At 48.7% G+C, this 10,900-nt stretch overlaps 4 protein-coding genes across 4 annotated transcripts; all 4 read left to right on the top strand.

Moving 5' to 3' along the window:
* Positions 1–244: 244 nt before the first annotated feature.
* A1O5_09620 (uncharacterized protein) lies at positions 245–1,786 on the top strand (the record flags this gene model as incomplete). Its single annotated transcript, XM_007750199.1, has 1 exon — positions 245–1,786. One exon carries the CDS (start codon positions 245–247, stop codon positions 1,784–1,786), a length of 1,542 nt encoding a protein of 513 aa, XP_007748389.1.
* Positions 1,787–2,328: 542 nt separating this feature from the next.
* On the top strand, positions 2,329–3,327 carry A1O5_09619 (uncharacterized protein; the record flags this gene model as incomplete). The annotated part of the gene is made up of 1 exon (XM_007750198.1): positions 2,329–3,327. The coding sequence occupies one exon, from the start codon at positions 2,329–2,331 to the stop codon at positions 3,325–3,327; it is 999 nt and encodes a 332-aa protein (XP_007748388.1).
* Positions 3,328–4,924: 1,597 nt separating this feature from the next.
* A1O5_09618 (uncharacterized protein) lies at positions 4,925–6,142 on the top strand (the record flags this gene model as incomplete). Its single annotated transcript, XM_007750197.1, has 1 exon — positions 4,925–6,142. The coding sequence occupies one exon, from the start codon at positions 4,925–4,927 to the stop codon at positions 6,140–6,142; it is 1,218 nt and encodes a 405-aa protein (XP_007748387.1).
* Positions 6,143–6,989: 847 nt separating this feature from the next.
* On the top strand, positions 6,990–8,254 carry A1O5_09617 (alcohol dehydrogenase; the record flags this gene model as incomplete). The annotated part of the gene is made up of 4 exons (XM_007750196.1): positions 6,990–7,377; positions 7,432–8,007; positions 8,076–8,160; positions 8,224–8,254. 4 exons carry the CDS (start codon positions 6,990–6,992, stop codon positions 8,252–8,254), a joined length of 1,080 nt encoding a protein of 359 aa, XP_007748386.1.
* Between the last annotated feature and the right edge of the window lie 2,646 nt (positions 8,255–10,900).

The following is a 10,900-nucleotide window of genomic DNA, read 5'->3' as shown; positions in this document are numbered from 1 at the left end:
GAGGTTGCAATTAAGAACCATGGGAGAAAGACTGAATATTACTATCGCGAGGAGATCTGCGGGTGATAAACCTGATTCGGCTCGGCCTATGTGCCAAGCTTATGACCCACATGAGCTTAGCCTGAGAAAGCTCCAGTCCCCGCAAGCCAAGGCGACAGCTTTAAAAGGAAGGAGCATAACATGTCTCTCTCTCTCTCTCTTACTCCTGCAGGTTGTGGTGACTGAGGCAGAAAGAACTGCTGAGATGGTTGAACGGCCGGCCATTGCAATTGCAGGTCTTGCGTGCGAGACTTCGATTTTCACACCCTCCAGAACGCTGGCGCCTGCTTTCCATGCCAAACGTGGCCACGAAATCATCGAGAAATATCCCTTCATTAGGAAAGATGCCTCCCTCGGGAAGACCGCAGACTGGCATGGAGCTCTGATTGGTCATGCGCTGCCAGGAGGGATTGTAACGCGTGCCTGTTTCGAAGAGCTGGCTGGCGAGATCATAGATCGGCTTCGAGCGATTGTGTCATCGACCACTATCCATGGTCTCTGGTACGACATCCATGGCGCCATGTGCGTTGAAGGCATTGATGACTCTGAGGCAGAGCTCCTCCACCGCATTCGACAGGTTATTGGCCATGACGTGGTGGTGTCAGCATCCATGGACTTACATGGCAACGTGAGTCGTGAACTTGTGCACCAGACTGATCTCATCACTTGTTACCGCACTGCACCGCATATCGATGTGCATGAGACGAAGGAGCGAGCTTGCAGAAACCTTGTCGAGCTGCTTACAAAGTCCCCAGTTGGAAAGAGAGCTGGTATTTGTCCTGTGCTGCCTATCAAAGTATGGATTCCCATTCCGGTTTTGCTTCCAGGCGAGCAGACTTCGACCCAAATTGAACCAGCAAAACACATTTTCGCTGCAGTTCCTGGTGCTGAGTCAAAGCGAGGTGTCATTGATGCCGCAATCTGGGTTGGGTATCCCTGGGCAGACGAGCCACGGAACCGTGCTGTTGTTGTGGTGACAGGATGGGATGAAGATACGGTCAAGAATGAAGCAGAAAGGCTTTCGCAGGTCTTTTGGGATGCGCATGAGGATTTTGACTTTGTCGGTCCCACAGGCTCATTTGATGAATGCGTCGACGCAGCAATGGAATCCAAGAAGCATCCGTTCTTTATCAGCGATTCAGGAGACAACCCAACTGCTGGTGGAAGCGGGGATATGACCTGGGGCTTGATACGCTTACTGGCTCGTTCTGAGTTCAAGCAATCTTTCGGCCCGACGGTAATCTATGCCAGTGTCCCCGGAGCCAAAGCAGTCCGCACCTGCGTCGATGCAGGGATAGGTGCAACTGTCACCGTAACTGCGGGCGCTGAGGTGGACAATATCCACTCAGGGCCACTCACCATGACAGGGCGAGTGCATGCCATCAAACGTGGAGACAGAGATGCCCGAATTGAAGTTGTCTTGCAAGTGGGCAGTGTCTTTACCATCCTAACAGCACTCCGTAAGCCATACCACCATGAGCAGGACTTTATCGACCTCGACCTCAAGCCTCGAGAAGCAGATATTGTCATCGTCAAAATTGGTTATCTGGAACCAGAATTGCACAACATGGCGGCTGATTGGAGACTTGCCCTTTCGCCTGGTGGCGTGGATCAAGATCTGAAACGGCTTGGACACACCCGCATTCACAGACCAATGTATCCTTTCGACGACTTCAACGAAACGCCTAGCCTTTCAGCAAGCATCATCCCAGCCTCATATGAACCGCTACTTGGACCAGAGCGATGAGATTTCCACAAATATCCAACCAAGTCGCGCGGACAAGGCTTGTTCGGTGCATCTCTCCATTGGGTGTGAATGATTTCGTCGCCGAGAGCGCAAGAATCGATCAGTGATACCGACTACGAAGAGGTTGTCTCAAAGAACACGCGATAGCTCTCAGCCTGCTAGCCCGCTGTGCCTCACTGAGTAAGCCCTGTGTTTCATGGCCGCCTGTCCTACTCAGCGGAGACATGTGAATATGCGACGTGCCCCGACGTTAAAAGGTTTAACCGCCAACTGACTATGTACCAGATTTATCGATCTGCGTATTTCTTTATCGAGTCCTCCTCTGGATTGAAGTTATGCAGGGATTAGACGAGGAAGCTCCCGATTTCTTCCGCAAACCTAGCCCGTCCTCGAAATTGGGCTTTTCCCGTGATGGGCGCGTCAATAGGAGAGAAGTGGCCGCCATCATCTATATAGAAACAAACCTGCAACCTATATCCGCACCGGTGGGAAGAGCTCTTCGCCGGTTTAGGCCTTCCTGCTAAATCCTTAATTGTCTAGCTATGAAGCTCCTTTATCCTACCTCCCTGAAGCTCGACGTAGAGAGGCTTGAAGGATTCGGCGTTACACTACACCCATATAACGTCCACAAACCTATCCCGGAAGCTCTCATCGACGCAGAAATCCTTGTTACCTGGGCCAACACTAATTTGCAAGATGCCGCCAAGCGAATGCACAACCTTCGCTGGATCCAGTCGCTTTTCGCTGGCCCGAACGACGAACTTGCAGCAGGTTTCCCAGCAAATGTTGTCATGACAGCTGGTACCAACCTGCACAATGAGACCGTTGCTGAGCATGCACTTGCGCTTTTGCTCAGCGCCGCTCGTCATCTCTACGAAATGCGTGACTGCCAAAACCAAGGGGAGTGGCCAGGACACCTTGGGGGATTCCTACCTGACCGGCCCAAGGGATCTTTTACGTCTCTAAAAGGCGCCAACATTCTCATATGGGGTATGGGCAACATTGGTCGCACACTTGCACCACACTTGACGGCTTTGGGCGCGAACATTCGGGGAGTTGGGCTTTATGAAGAGATCATTGACGGGATTCAAGTACAGACCAACGCGGCCTTGCCGAACTTGCTCCCGCAGACTGATGCCCTGATCATGATTCTACCAGGCTCTAAAGCGACTTGGCAGGCACTTAATGCTGAGCGACTCGCGATGCTTCCCAAACATGCTTGGGTGATCAACGTCGGAAGAGGGGTCTGTGTGGATGAAGATGCACTCGTGCATGCGCTCAAAAATGGAATTATCGGCGGTGCAGCTTTGGATGTCTTCCATAAAGAGCCACTGCCTGAAGCTTCACCTCTGTGGAAAGCACCAAATCTGATTATCTCACCTCATGCTGCTGGAGGTAGACCGCGTTACTCGGAAGCGCTCATCGCGGAAAATCTACGACGCTTTCTAGCAGGACAACCACTCAAGCATGATGTGAGGGCAGGAGGGATGTACTCCACATTGACCTCGGGAAAGAACTCGACGCTCAAGGCCTCGTTGTAGACGAAGGGCGTTTGAATCTCTTTTGTGGGAAGGATAAAGGAGCCGTGGAACGACGAATGGTGGATGATTGACAGGTTTCGTGACTCAGATGGACCGGAACAAGGCTGATTACATCCAGGCTGAGTAGAAAGACCATTTTTGGTCTCAAGCCTCTGCACAAAGAATTCCTTAACCCCAGGGATTCCCACCTTTCACAAATCAAAATTAGCTGTCTAGCTACTCCCTTCACTTGTAGTTGTTCCATGTCCTATATTTCATCCGGTGCTACCGAAAACTTCGTCCTGTGATCTATCTCCAAACTACCAAGAAGCGGGCTCCATCCTTGATATTCCGACCTCCTGCCGCTTTTCGTCAGCTTCACTCTCTCTCAGCTCTTCGCTGGCAGCGCTAGGCAGCCAGGGTCGGGATCCCAAGGTCATCGGACCGGCCACATGAATCAACTCCCCCTAAGTGGGCGGTCACATTGGAGAATTCTGCTTTTTCTGTGGCTAGATGCAGTGCCCTTTTCATTTGACGCAACTCAAAACTTTTTTGTTAATTGGGCTAGCCAGCAACCCAGTCAGACCGGGAAAAGAACCATTGCTACTAGATTCGCAACGTACAACACCGGTTTATGCTGTATCAACTGCCCATTTACTGTATAAGTTGTGAAAAGAAGGCGCGTTTCAAGGCACCCGCATGTGCTCAACCCAACTATGCTGAGTGATACAATGCATCAAGTAAGCACGAATTGCCTAGGACATGGTTCTTCAATGTTGTCAAAAGTACCCACTCGCTTTCTGGTTCATGTGAACATGGAGATATCTCCAACATGGCGAAAATTCCACGGACGCACGGCGATAGCTGTGTGGCCCTGCTTACCTGAAGCTGCCAAAAAAAAGAATAGTCGTCGGAGTGAAATCGCGGGGAAATGCCTTTATTTACATGGCTAGTAACGGAGTAGGGGGTCCTATATGGGACTAACATACTGTGCATGCACTAGTCAGCTGCAGATTGGATCAATCTCAACATCATCCTTCAGTGTACCCAGCATGACCAGCCTTTGCAGCGGTCAATACACCATAGATTCTCTTCATTTCGTTTTCTAGCTCCACGGCTCGCTTGACTCATCGTGTCGGTCTCCCCTGTCCCACATATCGCGATAATCGCGATAGGGGGCCCTGAAACTGAAGAGGAAAACATTCAACCAAAGGGTGATCGTTCCTCTTAATTGTTCCGGTTTCATCCGATGTCATTTCCAAGCGGTGACCTCTATTTTCGAAGAAAAAGGATTGATCGTAAGCTCTTTGTGCTGAATCTTCCTCATTTTGCGCGGCAGATCATTTACCCTAGATATACTCCTGAGAACTCCGAACGGGGAGGTTGCAAGATGACCCGATAACTCCACACTCACGTATCTCAGGGGCTTGTTTACGGAAATGGTCGACGCCCCTGATATGGAGAATTAAATTGGGAAACATATCAAGAATCAACCTCTTTCGCTCGTCATTTTTGCCCATAGCATTACCGCGAAAGCCTTGCGGTGTACAGTCCTCTACTTGAAATACCTTCTTACATCCAATTGGTTTTTCTATTTGCAGTTGTGGACGTGTGCAAGATGGATTCGCAGACTCGAACCAGTCCAGTTCTCCTTGCCCCGGGCCCGACTGAAGTTGACCCGGAAGTCCTCAGGGCTATGGCATCTTTTGCGGAATCACATTTCGCCCAGCCATTTTGCAACATCTTTGGCGACGTTTTGACGATGCTCCGCAAACTTTTCCAGAGTGCAGATCCAGATGCTCAGCCATTTGTCATTGGAGGTAGTGGTACCCTCGGCTGGGACTTTGTGGCAACCAATTTCATCGAACCTGGAGACCCAGTTCTCTGTCTCAGCACCGGATACTTCTCTGATGCCTTTGAGATGTGCCTTGCCACGTACGGAGCTCGCACCAAGAAAATGACAGTGCCTATCGGAGCTGCCCCAAATATTCAAGATGTCGAGAAGGAATTGAGAAAGGTCCGATACAAAGCCTTGGTCGTCACCCACGTTGATACGTCGACTGCGGTTTTAACACCGCTGAAGCCTCTTTCAGAGCTTCTCAAGCGCGTATCTCCTGGAACGCTTTTAATCGTTGATGGCGTTGCCAGTGTCGCCTGTGAAGAAATTCAATTTGACGCTTGGGGTATCGACATCGTTGCTACCGGGTCACAGAAGGCCATTGGCTGCCCCCCTGGCCTCAGTATCATCATGGTATCCGCGCGCGCTCTAGAGGCTGCTAAGTCGAGGAAAGCGCCAGCCAATAGCTGGTATGCCAGCTTGCCACGGTGGTTGCCGATCATGCAAAATTATGAGAAAAAGCAGTCGAGCTATTTTGCAACACCCCCCACTCAAATTGTTCACGCCCTTCATGCATCTCTGACATCAATTCTCTCACGCCCGCTCGAGGAAAGATTCGAGCAGCACAGACAAAAAAGCGCTCAGGTTAAAGCAGTGGTGAAGGAACTGGGCTTGACGCAATTGACTCTGGAGCCAGAGTACCAGGCCAACGGCCTGACTGCATTTTGGCTCCCTGACGGCTTGTCATCGAAGGAACTGTTGTCAAGAGTCACGGAGAAAGGCTTTACTATAGTAGGCGGCATGCATAAAGAGGTCGGGCATCAATACGTAAGAGTTGGTCACATGGGCCACAGCGTTGTAGGCGAACCAGAGAGACATATTGATCGTGGGTTGAAGGCTCTGAGAGAAGCGTTGACAGAATTCTATACCAGCAAGAGCGGTTACTTTGCCTCTCGGGACAATGGAGAAATGGCGGGTCCGGCAAGGGCTAGCCTCTAATGGATTGAAGGACATCGGGATCGTCCATGGGGGGATCTTGTTGCTTGTATGGGCAATAGTATCGAAAAGGGAAGCCAGATCAACTTGGGATCGCCTTCTACATCAATGGCTTCCGATGATTATTATGACTTCGATTATTACGTGAAAGGGGTATTAGTACTTTCGAGTCTACATGCGTCTCATGTAGCGATATCAAGGCTCAGTATTACTCTTAGTATGTGGAATTTCTTGGACGAAGTTGTATCTTGCGCTATTCAGAGAATATCTCGGCGAAAATAGCATGTGATGTTTGCTAATTATATCTATAAAATGCTGCCTGTTTACCCTCCAAGAGATCGTTCCAATGGCGAATTTGACTTATCCCAAGGATGGTCGAGGAAGGAAATGTAGCCCGCCAGCCAAGGGTTACCGGTATTCTAGAGGGGACCAGGCGATGGAAACACTCTGAAGAGGGTACATTCGAAAAATCCTGATAGTAAAGGTAACTTTAAGTCCGCTCAAGATAGTGGCTAGGCTACAGAGCAACTGTCAACTACTTTTTGACCATTATTTTTTCCTGCTTCGATGGTCGATACTTACATTATCGAAGGCTGTCTCCCAACCCACATCTGGACCTCGGCCTACTAAATCTGGATAAATGTCAACTCCCCTAACTCCCGAGGAAAATTAATTTGACCTTTCATAAGACCTGGGCCAGAAGGGTCGGTCTGTTCAGACCTTCAAGCATTATTTTACATTGCGAGATCTCTCTCGGTCCTGGATCCCTGGTGATCTGTGTCCTTTGTTATTCGTTGGCTGTAGAACAACTGTGTCTACTCTTTGACAGAACCCGGTTTCGGTCCTTAGCATGGGAGAAATTCCCAAGACCTGCCTAGCTGGCGTCGTTGTAAATGAAGGGCCAGATTTTCGTATTGACGTTGTCGAAGTCCCTGTCCCGGAGCCGGGGCCTTACGAAGTCCTGATTAAACTTAACACGACGGGTTTGTGCATGTCCGATGTTCATTACATGCTCAATGACCTGGGCGTGCCGTCGATGTCGCATTTTCAGACGAGATCTCCCGGGCATGAGGGTGCAGGGGTGATAGTCAAAGTCGGGTCGCAAGTAACGTCGCTCAATGTCGGCCAGCGGGCTGGGATGAAGCCGACCTGGGATGTGTGTCATTCATGTGAGAGTTGTCGGAATGGCCGGGAGAACTACTGCAAGGGTAGCATTTCCACGGGGCTGCAAAAGCCTGGTTCGTTGATCTATTTCATCATAGGTACGGGCTCAGCTGACGGGAATACTAAAGGCTCATATCAACAATATGTTGTCTCGCCAGAACGATACACTGTCCTCATTCCAGAAGGCGTGAGCGACTATGTTGCAGGACCAGTGATGTGCTCAGCGTCCACTATGCTGCATTCTCTGAAGACGGCAAATCTCTCACCGGGACAATGGGCCGTATTCATTGGAGGTGGAGGTGGCGTCGGTCTGCAGGGCGTTCAACTGGCATACGCAATGGGTCTCCGACCCATTGTGGTCGACACCGGAAAGAAACGGCGCGAGCTCAGCCGGAAATACGGTGCTGAGCATTTCGTGGATTTCAGGGAAAAGAAAGATCCAGTGGCCGATGTTCTCGCATTAACCGATGGCGGTGCCCATGGTGTTTTTGTGACTGCCATTCAAGCATATCACTCCGCCATGGGATACCTTGGTGATCGAGTGGGTGGAAAGTTGATGTGTATCGGTATTGGCCCGCCGAATCGACACACCATCACCCTCGATCCAACAGCTTCAAATTTTATGCTTCGCAATCAATCAGTGACAAGCACAATCGTTAGTTCGCTGGGTGAGATTGCACTCGCGCTCGACTTTGCTAGACGCGGTAAGTATGGTTCAGAGACGGACTCTACACCTTCTGAGCATTTTTTTAACAAAAAACATTACATACAGGAAAACTCCATCTCGATCCAGAGGTAGTGGGTGTGTCGCAGTGGAACGAGTCGGTCCAGAAACTTAAGAATGGGCAGGTTGCTGGGTAATTTGCCTTTCCTTCTGGCTTCGGTAAATTCGTTGGACATAAACTAACGGCAGATCATAGACGAATTGTGGTCGACTTTAACAAGCCTTGAGCTTCGAATCTGGCCGCGCGGTCTTTGGCCAAGTGGTATCAAGATGGGGTATTTGATCAACAAACCCGGGCTATCCTCAGAACTTCGCATGGACTTTAATCTCTTTGGTCTGTCTGTGTATTCCCCAAGAGCATTCTTTGCTGCCTTTTTCTATGTAGCTCCCGCTAGGAGCAGAAATGGCTCGCGTGGGTCAAGCTATCGGTTTCGGATCTTGCCAACGACTCAGCACTGAAACGAATGCCTGGCAACCAGCGTTCCAAAAGACCTTCATAGATGTCAAGAATATAGATCGGCACTTGACCTGTCTGAAAATTTCCCCTTCATGGTGCCAAGTAGGGGATGGGAGAACAGCGAAGAGCAGACCCTTCAATGCCACTCGACGATGGCGCCACAACCGTTGGCCTAGTTTCCTCTGCGGCGCTGATGTCGTACGATAGCCGGCGAGAGGAGAAACCATTGCAAGCCTCGCCTAAATCTGTCCCCGGTTACAAATTAAGCTGGTGAGGGATGGGTTCCTGGGTTATGTGATTGGCGCTTTCGCGACCTTTTGTCCCGCGCCACCGGTGCTTTCCATAACAGGAGCTTCCTCTTAAGTCGTAGCGCAGAGGATATGAGGCTTCTCATGTCTCTCAATAGTCAAAAGAAGCTCGTTGTTATTGCTGCAGCATGGAGTCTTACGGGAGCTCATGGGACTAATCTGTCCATCCGTTTTCTTCTCGAAAGAGAACGACTCAGTCTATGCGCCCTTTCCACTCTTTCTAGGGGATTGCTGTGTAGGAGCGCAGCTCTCTTGCATTGAGAGCTATCGGTATCCAGGTAAGGGGTTGGCGATAATGCCAGGAGTGGTATCAGGAGTCGTGCAATGAGGCGCAAACACCTGAGATCATGCTGATTTCTAGCGTCACAATTTGCGCCTCGTAGCTGCAGCTGCATTGCGTGAGAGGTGCTTGGATGCCATGACCTGCCTCGCTGCTTGCAGATTTCACCCTGCTTGAAGTTGTCGCTAGCTGCGTAGACGGGCTTCGACCAGGCCAACTATTATCGGCCGTCTGCGTTGACTCACCCGTTTCCCTTGCTATTGACTCTCGTTTCCTTTGGAGCTGGATAAAACGAATAATTTCTAAGTTGGGAATGTGGCGTTTCGATCTCCGCTATGAGGATGTTCCTGAGGTGGCCTAGTTGAAGGAGGGTGATATCCACCCAACGCTGGCATCGAGTAGCCTCAGGGGAACTGAGTAAATGCAACCTCAATTGAGGATCCGAGCTCTGAATATTTCCCCTAGGTGTTCGACTGCTAGTTCCGCCAATCAGCGGCATAAAATGCGGAGTTGAATGTTGTTTCCCGCTAAAACCAAAATATCCCTTTAGGATCCCGGACATGGCGTCAAGTAGCAGCAGCATCAGATTCGAATAGCCTTCTGTGTAGTGTCTATTGCTATTTGGTAGATGGATAGGCGTTTGCTCTAATCCTCACTTGTTGACACACTAGCATCCTGTAGCATCATCACGCCCAAATAGCTGGACAGTTTCATTCCCAATATTTTCGTCTCTTCCGTTATTCGGTGTTTAGTTCTAGGTAGCTGGATTTACCGATGACACTGGAAAAGCCTGTAGGATAATCTTGCCGATAAAGAAGTGGATGTTTCTAGTGTGTTTGGGGATTAGTCTTAGTTTGTAATTCAGTCGCTAGTGTTTAGCGGTGTAAGGCCTTTTGGCGCCTTAGCATCTAAGCGCCTACTTCTTAGCTGTCATCATTATCATTCTAGATAGTCACCTACAGTGAGGTACAAGTTTAAATACACTACGTGACACTAAGCTTTACTATTGTAAACTAGCTAAGCTTAACTAAGTTAAAGAATTTTATAAATCACATAACATATTGAACTGGGGCGAGGCTACTAGCTATGGGCGTTAACTCGTACGGCGGTGAGATAGCCTCTTCACAGTACGCACACTCAACTAAAGGAAGTTCTTCCGTTCATGACTTAATTAATTATTCTATGAATGATAGTCCCCGAAGACTATATAAGAAGAACCCTAGTTTAGTGTCGACGCCCCAGCCAATCATAAAGCTATCCACCACTTCAAACTTCTCCCATTACAATATAAGCTAAACTATATTTAGAAAATACGTAACATATTTACCTTAATACTTTATGTGCTAACCTTCCGCGTCCAGGATAACCTAAACGCGCGTTAGCATTGTAACATATAAATTATATAGAATCCTATCCTCTATTTCATACCAGGCTAATATCGTAATCTCAACTAGTAATTATAAAGTCTTAATAGTGTCCTCCATCCACTTAAGTTTAGGTTAAATTCGATAAATCTCTATCTTTATAATAGCTCATAGATTAAGATTAGATTAAGATTAGATGAATAACATCAGCAATTTTTCCCGCGACTCATAGCATTCTTATATGCCCAGGGAGCCCAGGGAGCCCACAGTCGCTCACAGCTCTTATATCTAGGCTATGAGCTCTTATAGACTATCTATTTTTAGTAACTTTTATAATATACTTATTATATAATATTATTAAATTTAAAAAGGTCTTTCCTATTTCGGAAATAAGGTTTACACTTGTTGGAAGGACTTAGAGAACTATCTAATGTATAGATAGTAAGGCTCATATAGATCGTAAA

This window comes from Cladophialophora psammophila (assembly GCF_000585535.1).
Source record: "Cladophialophora psammophila CBS 110553 chromosome Unknown aczJe-supercont1.17, whole genome shotgun sequence".
Classification (NCBI taxonomy): domain Eukaryota; kingdom Fungi; phylum Ascomycota; class Eurotiomycetes; order Chaetothyriales; family Herpotrichiellaceae; genus Cladophialophora; species Cladophialophora psammophila.
Note: the sequence above shows the minus strand (reverse complement) of the source record. Positions and strands in the feature narration are given on the sequence as shown.